This window comes from Phalacrocorax carbo, chromosome 3 (genome assembly GCF_963921805.1).
Source record: "Phalacrocorax carbo chromosome 3, bPhaCar2.1, whole genome shotgun sequence".
Classification (NCBI taxonomy): domain Eukaryota; kingdom Metazoa; phylum Chordata; class Aves; order Suliformes; family Phalacrocoracidae; genus Phalacrocorax; species Phalacrocorax carbo.
Window position 1 is genome coordinate 58,874,522 of NC_087515.1, and position 19,199 is coordinate 58,893,720.

Consider the following 19,199-nt stretch of genomic DNA (forward strand, 5'->3'; position numbering starts at 1 on the left):
AGACAGAGTCACTTCAGAGTGATGGTAACTGTTCTTGGCCATCTTGCTGTGTTTGTTTTTGAAACTAATAGTCAGCACACATTGCCGTAAGTATTTTTATTTATTGGAAAGGGGTTTCATTGTGTTGATGTCTTAAAATATACCTTTACAAACTCAGAAATACAAAATTACTCATTAACGCATTACGAAAATTTTCATTTTAATTTGCAGCTTGAATTTCCATAGCTTCATTTTGACACAGGGCAGTCTGGATCATGCTAGAATGTTTCTATAGAAACAGATTTTAAAATCAATTTTTCTTACCATAGTTACAAAGTTTCCGAAAAGTTTAAAAAAGAAACCTAAAATGTTTTCTGTGTTTCCCACAGATTGATAAGACACTTATGGGCTACAGTTTCCGGGGGGGGAGCGTATAGGAGTTTTTTGTATTTTATAGTTAAGGCGTTAATGATTCATTGGTTTTGTAATATAAATAAAATAAGTCTCATCAAACACGCTAGTCACTTTACAATAATTTTTCTAACCCTAAATTGCAAAAATTGGTTCAGAACACTGCTCCAGCTACAGGTGCTTCAAGAAGGTACTTCAAACTCTTCAGGGTAGGGCTGTCCTGGCAGACACACCTTAGAGCGTAAGTTACGATCCACTGTTGATGATAAACAAATATTCCATGAACAGTAGCATGACTTAGTGACGTAACTGTACACATGTAGACATAAAGACAGATGTTGAACTACTCATCTAAATACAAAGACACACATATTTCAGGCAGGCATAAATAAATGCCTCTCCTACAGAAATGACACCGATTTATATGCTGTTCAAAAGAGAGGGAAGGACCCACTTGACTTGGGTCACATAGATTTAAAACAGGTTTTAAATATATTTTTCAGAATCAGTTTCAGTGTGAATATAAAAATATTTACTGCTGTAATCAAAGCCAACCCACTCTCAGGAGTATCAGCTGAGAGCTGACAAAGATGCAGTTGAGGCAACTTTACTAAATCTCCAGCGAGAGAGTTTTTGTCTCTAACATGGGAAAGAACATTTCGCTGTCTTTCTGCTTAATTTCTGGAATCAAGGAGATACAATTTTAAAGCAATATATTTCAGTGACACCTCCTGCAAAGCAAATGGTATTTTGGAGCATATTGAGAGCAACTCATGAAAATAAACAGGCAATTTTTGACATACCCAACATGCCAAACTTTCACCTATTTGCTATGCTTTGCTTACTTTCAGACTGTGACTTGGTCAAGTTTATCTTTGACTAGTTAAAAAACTAAACTAAACAAAAAAACCTCCATAACCACCTTCAAACAACCCCTCCCCATCTATCCTCACAAAAAACCATCCCTTACTCTCGTATGATCATCCTAACTCGTCCATTACACCTCAGTACAGATGAGCTTTTCTGAGTGTGATACATTCCTAAGATTAAGAAAACCTACAAAAAGAACCAAGTGTCCTTTGCATTACCCTTAACTGCACCAGTAGTACTCTATCTCATTATTGCACCAAATGCCACGAGATAGACTACTGGCTAAGTAAAATTCTATTTATCGCAAGTAAAGGTGTACTGTAAAGAATGGTCTTTTCAGTACAGACTGGGGCAAGGAGTAGTGTGGGAACCTCTCAGGTTTTCCCACACTGCAGTCATACCCATTATTTAGATGGAACAGAATAACTCTGTCCATCTAACTTGCTTTTACTCTCAGTTACTTCCTCCAAGTTCTGTTACTCACTCAAGTCCCTTCATAGGCTAGTTTGCAATGAATGTAATTAAAAAAAAAATATCTTATCAGTCAACCCTTATTTCTGTCCATTCTTGTTGAACTACATTAAAAAATGTGTCATGCAAGTCTTCACAAATACAACTTTGGTATGAAGTGAATGTGCCGATTCAGAAGGTTTTATGCTGTAACCAGCTAAGGGAAGCCTTGTCTTACCTTTTGTTCAAGTTTAGCCTGTGCTATATCATTTGTTTTCTTTTCCAGTTTGGAAAGAATGGCATTTAGTTCATTCGCTACCCCCTGGATTTTCTGACCAAACTCTTGATTCAATGTTTTGATCTGCTGAGTTTCTTTTTCTTTGTTTTGAATCTGTCAACAATAAGAATTAAATTCAGTAACCGGAAACCTTTCACTTTAATTTACTTTAAAGTAGATTAATTTAAATTTACGTTAATTTAAAGGAAGAAGGTAATGAAGCTACTCTACATTGTCATAGTTTGACCACACTTGGATACTGTATTTCACCAAGTTATAAAGTCTGAAGAATGGCTATAGATCCGTAATGCATTCACCTACTATACTTTACCTGATCTTGAACGGTTACAAGGGCCAGCCCAACTTCTGCTAAATGAAGAGAGAGTTCAGAAGGCAAAATGGTATAAAGCCCCAAGTACTTATTCTGTTGCTGTTCAGCCATTTTTTCAACAGCCTGGCGATGAGTAGTTACTTCACCAAGGAGAGACTAACGACAGAAAACCAGTATTGTTAAGAACAATGAGAAAAACATGTCTGTGTAAACTTAGCAAATGCAGACATTACATGCAGCTTGCAACAAAGCTAATTGCTTTCAATTCTTCAATTAGTTCATTAAAAAGAACTGTATCTTGTGATTCCCTGGACTCTCTTTTATGACTGTCTGTCCAGTTCTCTGTCCCTGTGTGACCACATGTATATAGAAAATGCCAAGTTTTCAGCACCTTTGTTGAAATGAGTTTATTTTGTTGCTTCCCTCCCTGCCCTAAACTGCTGAGACAGAAAAGAAATGTCACCTTCCATCCATTTACTTTCTATAGTTCCCCCATATTTTAGATGAGGAGAAAAAATTACTAAACAATATGCTAGTACGTAAACTTGCATAAATGCAAATACTTAAATATATCTTAGATATCATTAAAATAAGTTATTACAGCCCATCAGCTTCTTCATGCTTAATGAATTTGCCTAGGTGCTTACTCAAAATCTACTGAATTCGTGGTGGTTTTGAACTGATTAACACTCACTAGCAGTGTTACAACAAAGTTAAATATTGTAATTTAGAAATTGACAAATCTGATATACCTGCAGCTCCTGAAGTTGAGTATCCACTTCCAAATCAGGGCTTAATAAATACTCTTTTGTTTCCTGGATCCAGGACTTCACAATATTAATCTCTGCTTCAACCTCCTCGCGCTCCTTCAGCTCCTGTTTTACCATTTTCACACCTTTCTTCACTTTTTGCTGCATACTTCAGAAACAAAGAAACAATAACTATTTGTGAATAATAAAGCAATGTTTTTTGTCAAAAAATACTGAAGAGTAAAGATAATGATTGATAGCCCCACATCCAGAGTAATAAAAAGGGGGGCAGTGTTGCAACAGACTACAAAAGCAGCACTCCCAAATTTCTCATATGCATCCTTCAGTTCATTCCTTTTAATTAGCAGTTTTATGTGTCTTGCCATTGAGCACACAATTCTTTTGAAGAAATGCAAATGTTTATAAGACAGACACCCACATCTGAGCTCATCACCAAAGACTGCCCTGATTGTCAGTGGAGGAAGCAAGCAATTCTAGGGCATGATTCAGGACGATTCGTCATCATTCTAAAAGAAACTTCTAAAATAGGTCAGAAAAACTGCATCTTAGACCTGTCTATTTCTCTTCACTAAATAGCGAGAATTAACCATTTCAGGTGTGGATACCTATAATCTAAAATAACATGAGATAAATTCCACCCTATTGATGGGATTTACATTGGCAGAGTACCCAGGATAAAGCACGGATCAAACATTTGAACACCATTTTTGATCCACACTTCCACTAAGACAGAATTTCTGCACTTTCCTTAAGAACTTGGATCTCCTGTAAAAAACAGAATCTTTTTCAGACAACAGCTCTGTGAAAGACCTACAGGACTACTTGTAGCTCTTACGTACATGACACGGATCATACTTTGATATTCCCATATTTTAATTATATTTGTGTAACTTTTCATGGCTGAATCATGCCTTATTTACATGAGCATGAGATCATCACAGACCCTATTTCTCAGAAACCAGTTCTAAGGGAAGAATGGAATTACAAAAGTGCTAATACCTACACATTTTGTACAGGGATTGCTCTTCTACTGTAATCAGTTACACATGCACACAATGAACTTTGCACAGACTAGGTGCAAGGTTTACAGTTTTTTTCATTCTCTGTCTCCCTCCCTCTTCCCACAGTGGAGATCCAGTTAATGGCATTTCAGTGCACTTATGAGGCAGATATGAATCCTGAAACTTAGCTATAAAACCTCCTGTTTTATACATGACAGGGAAACATTTGAGATTTAGATAAACATATATTTAACCACAGGGTGAAATGTTAAGCTATGTTTCGTTTGCATATGCACCAAATTCCATTGTAAATTTCCTAGGTGCCAAATGTGTAGGTATCTTAAGTGCTTTGAAAAGGGGAAATAAAGTGATAAACTAATCTGAAGTTAGGATACAAAAAGAGAAAAGGTCACTGTTAATGGTTAATTTAAAATAAATTATAACTTTTATGCAATTTATACAACTCTTACATAGATTACTATTATTACGCAAGGTAAGAAGTGCATATTCTAAAATGCATACCTCTGCTGATGGAAATAAAAAATTATGGTAAAAACTTATTTCAAAATTAATTCAAGACTGATGCTTATTTTAAATATAAATAGCATTGTAAGCATTTTAATTGTTAATGATAACAAAAATTATATGTCAACTCTTATTAATGAATTGTAAGGTACCATTTTTCTAGTGAATCTTGTAAAATATTGCCTTACTTGTTGCATCGATCTTGCATTGCTTTGATTTCTTGCATGACTGGTAGTTCCTCCTGAGGTGGAGGCTTTACTGTCACATCCTGAAGCATGCTGACAGCATGCTGTTTGAGCAGGCCCAAAGATGACAGCTGGTGCTCCACCTCCAGAAGGAAACTGCTGTGGTAATCCAGGAGTTCCAGGAGCTCTGTCTTGGATGCCTTTTCCACTGAGCTCTCTGGTAAGCGACCTTGTAGCTGATCTATTGCTATGGTGGTTTTCTGAATCTATGGAAAGAAAAGCAGTCTTGGCAATAATGAAATTAAAAAGACGCTAGTACGACTGATACCAAAACCTGCTAAAATCAGTGCTGTTCATTTAGATGCTCTAAAACAGCTGTGGTATGGGGCTTGGGCAGCGGTCTCTATAGCAGATATAAATCTATGCTCTAATATGCTAGATCTATCTAACTAGTCCTAGCTCTTCACACCGGATTAGGATTTGCTAAGAGACTTTTTTGTCAAGTGATGAGTGGCTCCTCATACTTGTCAGCATTTATTATCTTTATTTCCATAGGACCTAGAGCTCTATCCCAGGGTAAACCCATATTTGGCACAAGTCATACACTTAATAAAAAGATTATCCCCATTCTCAGAGAACCCTTAATCTGAGCACAAAATAATGGACAACAACAGATAAAACGAGTCAGGTAGGATATAAGGAAAAAAAAAGGGACACATGATCAGTGAGTAGTGACAGGCAATCATATCACTGTATAAATTCAGGAATAGCAACTTCATACTCTTTGAAGGCAGAAGGAAGAGGTTGACTTAATCTAGAATAGACCATCTGGAGAAGGGAACCAGAGGAGAAGATTCTAAAGAACCACCAGAAACTAAAACAACTCTGTATTTACTATAAATGTACGCATATAGAAGAATAGTGCAAGCCTTGTAGGCAGTGGTTCTAAACCTAGGTCTTCCATAGCTGTTTTTTTCTATGACCTGAGAAAAGCCACAGTTATTCCTCCTATCAGCTTGCTCTACCATAAGATGATTAATAAGGCAGTATAATGAACAAAAACTTATGTACAGTTAACAAAGGAGGATTTACCAAGACCAGAAGTTACCTTATCGTTAAAACCCTTCCATTCCTGTACTGCATCTTCCAAAATTTTCTCTCGTTCTTGGGCTACATTCCGGAGCCGTGTCCAGCGCTGCCAAACTGTTGTCATGGATCTACTTATAGTTGCCTTACTGGCGTCATTGCTAACTTTTTCCAGCTGTGAAGCCTTTTCTTCTAGGGCTGTGATCTTCTCATGGAAAGAATTCACTACAGACACAAGAGTCTGAAAAAGCCAAAATAAGCAGCCCTGTTTTTGTCTTTTACAACACAACTCATAGCTATTCAACACACCTCCTCGTTCCTCCCAGTTCTCTACAGTCATAGGCACATAGGCAGATGTTAAGCTGGAAAGCAACTAAAAATATCTGTCCCAGTCACCCCACAAATAAAATGTGTGTTCTGCACAACACAAAACACCACTTGGTGTGCTATGATACAGTTAAACGCTACAGGAAAATATCTAAAAATTCAGATCCAGGTTGCCACAGGTAGGGACCTCCATAACATACATTTATTTTCATTGAAGGAAAACTATTTCAGTTCCTTACCTTATGTGTTAGCAATTTCTCTTCTGCTTCATGAGAAGAAGCAGCTTTAGCTACTGAGAATTCAGATAATTTTTCCTCAGCCTCATTCATAACTTCAATAACTTTCTGTCTTGCTGTTTGGTACTCCTGCCACTCAGAAGCACACCTTGAAAATATAGTTCCAGAAAGAACAATTTAATATAAAACCATTTCCTACTCTTCTTCTCAGTGTTGTTCCAAGCTTTATATAATTTCATCACAGTTTCCTCAGGATCACACATTTACTCAGTCAGTGGCAGAGGAGAAAACAGAATCCAAGAGTTCTGAATCCAAACATCCACTTCTCTTAGCAGCAGCACAAACATTTTACAAACTCCCAATTATTGCTGTGATCTCTTTCTTTCATCACCAACAAGGTGCACTTAAAATGAAAGGGGAAAAAAAAGATTAATATACCTTTGCAGCTGCTCTTGCTGGGTTTTGGCTTCCTGCTTCGTCCCTTTGGCCTTTTCTTCCAGTTCAGCTACATTCTGCATCAGCTGCTCTCTTGCTGTGGCTTGGATAAAGGGCTCTATCTCAGACACAAGACCCTGTAACTCCTTCAGTTGATTACTGAACTGACTTTCCGTACTGAAAAATTCAGTGTGGTTCCTCAGATTCTCCTCAGAGTTCTCAACATCAAGACCATTTCTTGCTAAATGTAGAAATTCCTGAGCATCTTCAAGCCAGTCATTTGCTATCTGTATCACTTGGTAGTATCTTTGGCAGAGGCTATATAATTTATTCAAGGTAGCCTGAAATAAAAGGGAAAATTATACAGAGGGTCATAGACATAAAATTCTCATCAGCAACAAAAATATATTCTGCTAAGAGTCTGGGTTTTGCCCATTCTTCCTTTCTTTTTCCTTTATCATTTCTAGAATACAGATCTGGTGAGACTACATGGAAGTAGGTTTTGAGTGAGTTTGCACTTCTACATGCAGGTATAAATGCCTATTAAGGAAGCGTTTTCTCCCTCCCCCTGCCAAGTCACCCATGGCAGGTCACAATCTAAGTCATTAAAAAAACCAAGCAACAGGATTATTAAAAATCAATCTTTTCATGATGGTTACAAACATCAAGCCATAGAGTCATATTTTTCAGCTTTGTGAGTGAGAAACTAATGACACTTAGGGTGCACGAACCTGTCTCATGTGTATAGTTTCTTGAACTTCACCATCTAGTTCTGTCAGCTCAGCAAGAGTGTTTTCCAAGTCAGCAGGTATCAGCTCCTTTGCTTTCATATATCTCTCTTTCTCTTTATTGCTCAGTGCATTCATTATTCTCAGGCTTGACTGCACTTCTTCCTGATGTATCTGAACCTTTCTGATTTCTTCTTGGATGCTTTGCAGTTTAAGGTCCACACTTAATGTTCCATTAAGTTCTGTTTTCACCCATCTCAACCAGTCGAGTGAGCGGCAGATTTCTGTCTGGAAGTCTATGCTTTGCACAAGTCTGCTCTCGCACTCCATCACGGTGTCACCAATGGCAGCATGCAAAGACTTTAGTTTCTCTTGCCAAGACTGCACTTGGTGATTTGTTGTCTCACGTGCAGATGAGTCAAGCTGAGGAGAAAGGGCTTCTAGATGTTCAGTTATTCGCTTCAGAAGACTCCCTGAGTCTTGCAAGCTTCCCACCAGAGAATGGTACATTTTCAACTTTTCTTCTATTGGGAGCGTTTCTTCATTTACCTTAATCTGCTCTCTCTTCACTGCCTCTAGTTGTGCCTCAAACTGCATACACATTTTCTCATGCTCCTGGCATGCTTCTATTGTGTCTTGCAACAGGTTGATTTTCTGTTCTATTTGCCTCTTCAACCTGTGATATAGCGTGACAAGTTTCAACATCTCATCTGGCTGCCATGGCTGGCCAGTGCTTCGAAAGGCCTCCTTCTTCTGGTTTAGTTCATCCACTGCTGCACCAAGGCTCACCACTTCACTTAAGAGATCTCTGTAGGCCTGCTGGAGTGACACAGCTTCCCTGGATAAAAGAGCAGCTGGAGCTTTGTCCATGTTAATAAACTGGTCTTCTAGCTCAGTCAGAGCTTTACTTGTCAACTCGATCAAAGAGGCATACTCTTTTCTGGCATAAATTGCTTCCTGAACTTTAAATAATTTTTCTTTTGCCAGAGCAGTGACGATATTAAATTGCTGAGGGAGAGTGTTAAGTTTTTCATCCAGGTAAGAATGATCCACTTCATTAAGTGATGGTAGGATTTCTTGACCATCTCTTTGTACTGCAAGTAACAGATTTTCGTATTCTGGAGTTTGCTCAAGAATCTGTTGATATTTTGCCAACTGCGTGTACAGTTCAGAGTTACTGTTCATTACATTGACTTCTGGGAATGTGACAATATCAGCTTGTTTTAGCCAATGGCAAGCTTTATCCAAATCTTCTTTGAAGTATTTCCTGGAAACTATATTTTTCTCCAGTTCTAACAATCTCTGGTTACACTTTTGTAAAACAGTGTCATACACATTCTGTAGTTCTTGCAGTTTACCTAACACTTCACTCTTTTCTTGTTCTGATGCTTCTTTCATTAAATCCCTTCCTTGAGCCCACAACCCCATGACTTCATTTTGATAGGCCTTCAGGTTAGCCTGGGCATTCTTACAAGTCCTGATCTGTTTGTTCACATCTTCTGGCAACAGACAAATGTGTTCTGGAAATGTTACCTTCTTTTCATGCTGGTGAATTTGGTTTGTGGCCTGAAAGACTGCCATAAGAAACTGGGTCTTTTCAGACAGTGCTTTATTCAGGTGCTTTCTCCTCTGGCCAACCAGATCACTGAGACAATCTACATGGTGCTGTGCATCAGAAAGTGCTTTCTGCAGCTCCTGCCTTTCATTGAGCCCTAGGTTGGTCATCACCCTGTCAGCTTCCTTCACAAGCGTCTTCAGAACAAGCTGTTTGGCTTCAAGCTCACTGCAAACGGTAAGATGATCCATGAGAAGACTCTGAGCCAAATCTGGAGGAGGGCTCTGTTTTAGAGCTTCTGAGATACTAGGTTGCTGCTCCTCTGCCCATTCCATTAGTTCCTGAAATTTGGAATGCACCAAACTGAGCTCTTCTAAGGTTGAAACAGAAACTTGAATTTTCCTTTTCACAAGATCCTCTAGCTGAGTCCAGCGTTGCTCAAAATGACCAAACTGCTCCTTTACTAATTCTTTGTCATCAAGATTCAGATGTTCTATCATCTTCTGTTTTTGATCTTTCAAATCTTCCAGAGCAAATCTCCTTTCCTGTAGTGCCAGTGCCAATTTTTGCAAAGCTTCAAGGTGCATGTTTGTACTTTCAGCATCAGATCTGTTATCAAAATGGACAGAACAGAAATTATTAGATCCTATCTCAGGATAGACTTTTAAAAAGGGTCAGGATGACTTACAAGTCCACTATATACAGAAATCAATATGATATAAATACCTACATTTTTCACATTCTTTTGAAGGTACCAGCCTTGAATATTAATTTAAAAGTTTTTGATTCCTCTCCCTTTCCTCTGCAATGTGGTCATAAGGCTGACCATACAAGTTAACATGAATACCACAGAGTAGACTGGTTATATTGCACATATGAACAAGTACTGAGGTTGAAGTGAATCTTGTACCATGACAGTGATAGCAGCAGTAATAGACTCTCACAATTTTACACACGGCTGGTGTGTTTATACTATACAAAGCAGCTGCAATTATTTAGCAGAAGCAACTAAACATTTATAGTAGTCTAATAGATAAAACACAATATGACAATGAAAAACACACATGAAACACAGTAAACACAAATGAAACAGTTCAAACAAAATAGGCAAAGTGCTTGAAATATCAGAAAATGCTATACCCTGAGATGGGATCAATCAGTACTTGCCTTAAAGACAAACACTGAAGATCTGGCTTCCAAAACTCTATTTCAATACATGTAATTGTCCTATAATTAATAGGGGAGGCTTGCTTTTAGTTAAGCATGGAAAAAGGGATTTTTAGTGGATCCAGCTTAGAGACACTCTGTGAACAGCTCTTTCAGCATATATGCACTAAGTCAGCTTTGTGTGCTACTGTTTTTTACCTAGCCAGGTTGTCCCACTCTTTTGTGAGCTTTTCCAAGAAAACTTCAACTACATTCATGCGATCATGATAATCCCCTGTCCTCTGCAGATCCTCCTCCCTCTGAATGAGCAAACTGTGTGCCTGAAGGCAGAGGTCCAGCCACTGGTTGCTCAGCTCTCCTATTTCCTTGTGTTCAGGTGATTCCTGTCCTTGGGTTAGTTTGTTCATCTTCTCAGTCACAGAGGTAAGAGCTGCCTGCTTAGACTGCAACTTCTGACTGAATTCCTGAAAAAGATACAAGTCAAAACCAATAGGGTGACACCTACTCAAAATTGGAGTTTGAAAGATGGAATTTTAATAAAAACTCTGAAATAAATTGTGTAAGGACTAATCCTCTGCCCAGGCAAATGCTGTGCAAATGTAAAGTGGAAGAAGTGCCTTCTCCCCTCCCCTAACCTTTCTCCTCATCTTGTCAGGTGAAGACAGGTTGGTTATAGATACGAAAACAAACCAGAGCAGTTTCCAAGTGCCAGTGATAAAACATGATCAAGTCACACCTTGCTGTCCAGGCTTCTGGACTAGCACAGGTCCCACCATACACTGAAACATACAAGGTAGTCTGGGTCACATGAGAACTCATTTTACCAGTACTGTTTCTAGCTCATTTTTTGCCTTTTCCTTTTTCATTAGGGACTAAAAATAGGAAGCAGAATCCATGAGTCACTGAGCCCCCACATTCATACTTTGTTTTGTTCCTACTTCTATAATAGCGATCATTATCACTGCCATTATTGAAACAAAGGCAATGATTATCTAGGTATGATTGCTATTTTAATTAATAAATTCCTGTAAATAAAAGAGTCTATCTGCACACACATTTCTTACCAGCTAAGCCAGAGAGAACCCAAAAAAAGAATATACAATATACTGACAACTAAAACTAACCAATTTTTTTCAGCACTTACACACTGTCTAGGGTAAATATAATATTTTCCCAAATTTTAGCAAAAAACTGACACTACACAACCACGCCCAGCTCCAGCACTTTGCTGGGATGATGAGTTTTCACTGGGAGCTAGTAGGGATTCTGGAGAAGAGATGGTACTGCCCAGCTCTGTCTCATTCCCCTTTGTGAATGCTTCAAATAGAGCTAGGAGCTAGGCATCTTCAATTACCATGGCAAATTCAAGGAAAAAATACACATTGTGCCCCATCTGACAGTACATCAAGTGCCTGCCTTCCATAATAATCCAAAGTTCCTGACTGAAATAGTGAAGAAATACAGACTTCTGCTCCTTCGTGGACTAGCAACAGCTCAGTCCACATTGTGCTGAGGTATCTTCAAGGGCTATGAATTTGTTCAAACACTTGTGTAGAACAGACATGAAGAGGAAGTGCTGTTTGCTTTTCAAGTAACTCCTAACCTATCAGCAAAAGAATACAAGCAACATCTAGACCAAAACAGCAAAACCCAAGCATTTCATCATTTATCAAAGAAATAGTCTGTTTTCCTGTTTCTTCTTGTTACTTTACTGATGCTTGTGATGTGTGCAGAATGGCCATAAAAATTCTTTAATCGGTAAATGAACAAGTGAAGATCTGAAGGCATTTGTCTCACTATTTCACTAAACTAAATTGGGTTTCTATCATACCTTCCTCCAGTGGTTTTCAGAGTCCAGCAACATTGAACAGTTTCCTAGACTAATTTTGAAATAAATCTGAGAATTTAGAAGTATCAGAATCAAAGAACTTAGCAAGCACAAACTACAGATCCACTGTGATCAGCAGTTAGCGTATTAAAAGCAAAGTCAAATAAGAACAGTAGGCAGGCGATTGTCTACTGTTAAAAAAACAAAACCAGAAAAACATTGAAGTACCGTGTTTTGCTTTCTGTGTCACCCAGTAGCATCAATATGGAAACCTCTTTCCTCTGTCTCCTCTGCTCTTGCTTAGAACATATTAGCAATTTTATGCAATATGCGCATATAACCTGAATTATATTAATATCATAATATCAGCCACAGGATGAACAACTACTTTACCTTCTGTTCTTAACCTAAAGTCTCCTTACCTTAACCTGAAGTACCATATTCTGGGCAATGTTTAGCTCCAACTCTGCCCGTCTCCTTTTCAAATTCTGTAGTTGTTGATCTGCATCCTGGAAATATATCCAGAGCTCAGCCTTCATTTGTTTGATCTCTTCCCAGCCTTGAGCCAAATACTGTGAGTGCATTATCTGTTGCTCAATCTAGAAGAAAAGAAATGAAAAGGAGTAGGAATGCTTTAATGCAGCTATTTTTGGAGAATGGAGGAGGAATAGCATTCTTTCTCTGAGCACAATACTCTACTAACAGCAAATTTCTGTGCTAGGTTCTGAAGGGGCTAATATTATCCGCAAGAAGAGTCTTAACCTTCGAAAGTCATAAAAATCAGACCTATCAAAGGAAAGCTGTGGAAAAAAAAAATATCATTCACCCTTGAAAGAAGCAAGTATATTTATGAGTGTATGTATTTCAAAGTGTTCTCAGTGTTCTGTTAAAGCTTAAATTAACTGTATGATTTAGTCTACTGCATGCCAAGAATACTACTGGATTGTGCCCTACATGCCTTCACAATGACCAAATAAAAGCTTAAACTAAACACTTTCATTTAATTTGCTTAGCCCAGTTATTTTCCCTATATGCCTTTTGTAAAATGCTGATAAGAAGAATGCTTACCGGATCTGAGCCCATCAATCACCTTAAACCAATAGTCACACAGCTTCCTTTGCTCCAAGTACAGCAGTAGGGTGCCTTTAAGGTTTAGACACTCAACCAGCTTAACAGATCTCAGCACTGTACCATCTGTGATTTCTTAAAAATGTTTCATTGCTTTAGATGTAAAAGCAGAATCTTATTCTGATGTCTGGGATACTTTCCAGCTATTCAGTATTTGGACTGCCATTTTTTATGGATTACTTGGATTTGTACAGTTTGGTTCTCTGGTATGGAATACTGTTACTGTACATATTAGACTTTTACTCTTGGTAGAAGTAATTTCAAATGTTTAGTTGTGTGTGTATGTGAAACTAAAATTTTCCTATTTACAAACACAGGAATGTTCATAATGTTTCTTTTCTAATAACTCTTATGTTTATAATTTTATTCTAAAACCAAGTATTAAGTTACTTTAAAACTTAAAATTGGGGTACACTTCCATAAATTCATATGCTGAAATAGATGCACTGATTTATGAATTGAACCATCATAGTGTTTATTATTATAATTAATATTTTAGTATATCCTACTAAGAACATTAGTCTACAGTTGAATAAATAATAACAGTAAAATATGTCTAAGCTTTAATAAAATACAGATAAGAATAGATTGAATTGTGTTGTATGAAAACAAATAATCTGGATCAGATTTTCTTCCATAGAATGTTATTTGTGTGGCTTTAGGACAAGATCTTGTAACACTGCCTAAGTACCTTTAGCAACCTTTGCCATGTGTCTTTGTATTACTACCAGGATAGCAATTTGTGGATTTAATAAAAAATAAAAAAAAAATAAAATAAAAAAAAGTAGAAAAAGAAAGAGAGAAAACTATTTCTAAAAATAATGCTTAAGATGAAAGTAAAAAGACATTTCTTTAAACCATTACCCAATAGGACCTTTTTAAAAGAGGACAGATCAAGGCATTTAAAGCTCTAAATAGGATTAAAAGCAGGTTGCTGTGGTTATCTTGTACCCTTTGTTTTGTTTGTTGAATATCTGTTGCTGTACTCTTCACAGTGGCATCTGATAGATCACACATGGAGCAGAGAAGATCCAAGTATGTATTGGCCTGTTCCTGCAGAGCCCGGAAATGTTTCACCTGAGGGAAGACAATCGTCAAATAAACTCTGAGACTGTGGAAACAATCTTTTATTTTATTACAAGCATGTATTTTAGTACTCTTACTTTAGCTTATTATTTCCAAAAGATGAAATGTAGACCTACTCTGTTTTACTGGGCAAGGCTGCTGTCATGATTATGGAAAAGAGTAGCTCTGATTGATTATCATCTAGTTATCAAAGTGCTTAGTGATATATGCATTACCGTTTATTTCTTTATAAATAAAGCATTGGATATATACGCATGGTTTCAACAAGGTGACTTACTTTCCCAAAGTGAATGGGAATCAGGGCTTTATCCTATTATTAAAATGTCACGTTGTCCATACCTACAAAATTCTCCAGTGTCTGATAGATCATGGGGAGTCCAGCCCTGCAGTGGCACAACACGCTTTCCCACACCTTATGAAACCCTCCTAATGTCCCCAATACCTACAACTGCCAAAATGAGACAACATGATGCTGTTGAGGGTTCTTGTTCTCAACATTGCCCGTAGAAGCTCACCTCTCCCTCTGAAGATTTTCCTTATCCCAAGAGAAAACGATGATATTAGTGCTGACAAGGAGGGCAATAACATACCTCCTAGAGTCCTAGGGAGGAGCGGTGAGTGACAACCTAACGCAGAGGGCCAGTGATGGGTCCTTGTGGAGAAAAAGTTGAACATGACAGCAGTGTGCCCTGTGGCAACCCCGAATTTCTGTATTAGCAAAAATGCATAGAGCAAGCTGTGGGAAGCGATTTTTCTCCTGTACTTACACTAGTAAGGCTGTGCCTGGTGTATTTGGCCCAATTTCCCTCTTCCCCTGAAGAAGAGAGACTGGCAAACTGGTGCAAGCCCAGAAAAGGGCTGGTGAAGATATGGGGCCGTAGTACATGGCATTTGGCCAGGTCTGAAGGAACCGGGTTTGTTCAGCCTGGAGAAAAGAGGCTAACTGAGATCTGCCATTACTTAAAATGATAGGGGTCAGGTGGCAGCAGCACTGAGAAGACAGAGCCAAACTCTCTGCTGCGGTGAGCGGAAAAAGGACTAGAGGGAAAAGTGACAAGCTGCAACAAGGAAATTCTTCCTAGGTATGAGGGAAAATATTTTTCATACTGAGAACAGTTAAGCACTGGAACAGGGCTTAATCCTCTTGGATGGTCAGCGCCTGCAGTGCACCAAAGGACTCTGCAACCTCTATCTCCTTCTGTTTGGTGTTTGGCTGCCTCTGCTCAGGGCCAGCTCTGACTTGGCCCACCTGGGACCTGGCCAATGGAAGAGCACTCAGAAACCTTCCCCCTTGCTCAAGAGCTGCATGTAAGCTCAGAACCTCACCCACCTATGAGCCTCACCTGAGCTACCCTGTAGGTGCATCTGTGCCTGGCTGATCCTCCTGGTCTTGCCTTGCTGCCCTGATCTCCTGCTTCCACCTGGGACTGGCCTCATCCCTACAGACTTGCCTGGTGATCACCCGATGGTGGCTGACACCAGAGGGACTCTGCTCTCCTCACCTGTCTGCTGTAGGTCTGGATGTCATTGGGAAGGTGCTGCCCTGCCGGCCCCACTGTCACCCCCTGCGCTTGCGGAGCTGCCATCTGTAGCATTTCAAGGTCTCCTTAAGCCACTTGGTCAATGAGCAACCCTGAATTCCAGCATTTTTAGTACCATAACAGTTTAATTTGAAAACAAGGTACAAATCCAATGTAAAATACATTAAGTTGCTAAGAATAATCACGAAACGAAGAAACCATTCCTAATGCTAAAGTGGGCTAAGGCAGTTCTATGCTCTTAGGCTGAAAAAATTGTTTTAATTGCCTGATAACAGACTCTGTGTCCATGGTACAATAAAGCAGGGACATTAGTAGACAGGCAACTGGACAAGCAGAAAGACCTTTGTGCCAAACCCATCTGTAGAGTATCTGAGCAGGTTTATCTAATTAGTCAACTTTTTTTCAGGTAATGTATTTCTAGGCATTAAACATTGCTAGCAAAAGCCCTGTGTGATTTTTCACCTACAGTTATTTTTGCACTCAAGGTATTCCTTTTGGAGCTGGGAATAAACAATAAGGCTACACAGCCCTCTGAGAAGGTCAGAGAGAGTAATTTCTGTTACTATACAGCTCTTACTTGCACTCATCTTATTAAGGATAACTGAGCATTTTTAGGTGCTGAACTTTTACCTGTTTAACTGCATCTGCCAAGCTGAAAGGTGGCCAGGTAGTTGGCTTTGGCTCTGCCTGCACTGTAGACAGCCAAGTCTGGCACTGTTGTAGGGTATCTTGATGATTAACATGCTTTTGGAGTTCATGTTCCAAACTCTGGTACACCTAAAATAAACATTTTTAAGGTTACCACATTTTCAAATACCACTATTGGCTCTCTTCTCCCACCTTGAAAACTGCAGATAAAACAGAATTAAGACTAGTTATTTTAGCCCTTGTACATAAAAGTACCAAGGGATGAAAGCTCCTTAAGCTCTCACTTCATCTTGCTAATTTGTGGAGAAGATGGACTGTTTCTAAGGCACAGCTTCTGGAAAGAAAAAATAAAGATGCAAATGCAGAGCACTGTCTCTTATTTCTATATTCTTATTCAACATTTTGCCATTGATCTACATTTACTTACCTCTACAAATCTTACTGACTATGAAGTCTACTTTTTGGGGTTTGATTTGGTGGGGTTCTTTTGGTTTTGGTTTTTTTTTGTTTTAGACTATGTTGACTTAATCTCCTAATTGGATTAACAGAATGACCCAGCTAGCCCTTCTTAACTGTATATTCTGGTTTTACTAAGAGAGACGGTATTTCTTAGCACATAAGACCCATTAGGTATGTATGCAAATTATGGACACTAAGAGTGCAATCTTCTCCCTAGTTTTTGAAGCAGGAATATTTTGAATTTCTTTGCTGCAGCTGCTCAGAAGCTAGTGTAACATACAGGTAGTGAGGGTGTGGAGAAATTAAGGTAAGAACTGATAGGTGCCTAGTCTTGCTGGCTGCAAGGCAACGTTTGGATGACAGGAATTCAACTGTAGAACGGTAACGATGAAGTGCTGCATTCGTAACCTGTAGGCTCAATGGAAACAGTAGAAAGAGTTTTATACTGTTTAAAGAAACATGTATTTAGAGAAATAATAATGTGTGTTATTCTTAAATGGCATAAAAACATTTTTGAAAGAAGACTTACTCTTTGGGCTGTGCTACATATGGCAGAATAGCTGTCCCTTGTCCCCTGAAGATGGCTTTGTATGTTTTGCTTAAATTTTGCTTGAAGGTGTTCTGTGCATTGATTGATCAAATAATCACCTTTACTCTTAAGGTTGTTCAAACGATCTTCAAATCCTGCAATTTCTTCCATGATAGCCTAAGAAACAGATAAAATACTTTTGAAGAAATATTTTAAACTTAAAACATGTTCTGCGTCACAGTTTTTTAAATGAGCTGGTTTTTTTCCTCAAACATTCTTTGTCTTCAGATTTGGAAAGAAGTTTTCAGACAACGTGTATTGTTATAGTCAAGCTATTAAAGTGTATGCTCATTGCAAAATCATTGTCAAAATTCTGTACATAGATATCTCACACAAACATCAGTAGCACTGTCATAATGTGTAAACACTATATGCTCATGCTCCAAGATTCCCCTTAACCTTCCTTTGTTGCATGCTCTCCAGGGCTCCACCAACTTCCCTTTTGTCTAGTAACGAGGGCATATGCTGAGTCATGTCTTACTGCATAAGCTCATCCACTGTAGACAGTTCTTTCCATTGACTTTGGTGGAGCCAAATTTTCATCTAAGGAGGTGACTTAAAGAATAACACACTGATCACAATGAGTTAAAAGATTTCAATATTTGCCCTTGGAATCTCAGTTTTAGGAAGTTGTTTTGCCTTTTTTTATATTCTAGGAAGCACTGGCTACCAATGTAGTGAATGATTATCATTAATAGCAGCCATAACAATACCTTGCAATACCTTGAGTAAAAGCAAGGGAGGAAATGTTACAACCTCATAGAGGCAAAAAAAAAAATAAATTCAAAATTTAGAACACTTTTTATCTTTAATAGTGCCAGAGCAAAAAGTGCTTTAGTGGTAAAATGACCCTAATCTGCTTTTTGTAGTCTATTTCCTGGGACATCTCAGCAAAAATCTGACACAGAGTTCAGACCAGTGTACAACAAAGCTCTTATGCAGATGCAGTCTCATCCAAGAAACAGTGCTAACACCAAGGTAGATCTGTTAACTGCATTAATGACACTGACGTTTATTTGCACAGTTAGCACTAAGAGGAATAAAACAGCTGTATGACAAATAACGAGAGCTCTGGAGTGAAGACAGAGAACCAAAGAAGAAAAATGCTATTTTACCAGACAAAGGACATTTACCCAATAGCAAACCCACCTTGTGGTTAGCTAGTTGCTGAGTGATTACTTCAAGATTGTTACTCTCCATGAGGTCCGGGCTGACCAGCCTGCTGGACATATGTAATAACCATTTCTCCCCTTCTTGCAAATCACTATTGTAATCCTCATGTTCTTTTACTCTCACCTCTAAGGTTTCAACATATGCCTGCAGGTCCACAATAACCAAAATTAAATATTCAGGTAATTACAAGAACAAAAAAAAAAAACCCTCAAACCAAAAACACCCAAGAGCTTGAAAGCATAGTAAGAATGTTATCTTCTAAATTTATATTCTAGTTGAGGGACTCTCACATGATTAGACTGTTAAGGAAGACATCAAAGGGATTGCTTGTGTGAATAAACTTTGTGGTACTGTGCAGTATTTTCACTCCAGATAAAATACTGTACTTTGAGGAGAGCTCTGAGGATTGCCTTA

At 38.4% G+C, this 19,199-nt stretch overlaps 1 protein-coding gene across 3 annotated transcripts in view; it reads right to left on the bottom strand.

Annotated features, from left to right (window-relative positions):
• SYNE1 (spectrin repeat containing nuclear envelope protein 1) overlaps positions 1-19,199 on the bottom strand; it is a 310,687-nt gene that overhangs the window by 116,058 nt on the left and 175,430 nt on the right. For all 3 annotated transcript variants that reach the window (XM_064447054.1, XM_064447052.1, XM_064447053.1), the window contains 14 exons: positions 18,762-18,929; positions 17,553-17,729; positions 16,547-16,693; positions 14,241-14,366; positions 12,584-12,760; positions 10,532-10,797; positions 7,615-9,775; positions 6,887-7,224; positions 6,452-6,596; positions 5,908-6,126; positions 4,803-5,065; positions 3,071-3,236; positions 2,319-2,474; positions 1,949-2,101 (listed from right to left, as the gene is read on the bottom strand). In XM_064447054.1, the coding sequence (XP_064303124.1) occupies positions 1,949-2,101; positions 2,319-2,474; positions 3,071-3,236; positions 4,803-5,065; positions 5,908-6,126; positions 6,452-6,596; positions 6,887-7,224; positions 7,615-9,775; positions 10,532-10,797; positions 12,584-12,760; positions 14,241-14,366; positions 16,547-16,693; positions 17,553-17,729; positions 18,762-18,929 (4,662 nt within the window). The remainder of the gene's footprint in view (positions 1-1,948; positions 2,102-2,318; positions 2,475-3,070; positions 3,237-4,802; positions 5,066-5,907; positions 6,127-6,451; positions 6,597-6,886; positions 7,225-7,614; positions 9,776-10,531; positions 10,798-12,583; positions 12,761-14,240; positions 14,367-16,546; positions 16,694-17,552; positions 17,730-18,761; positions 18,930-19,199) is intronic.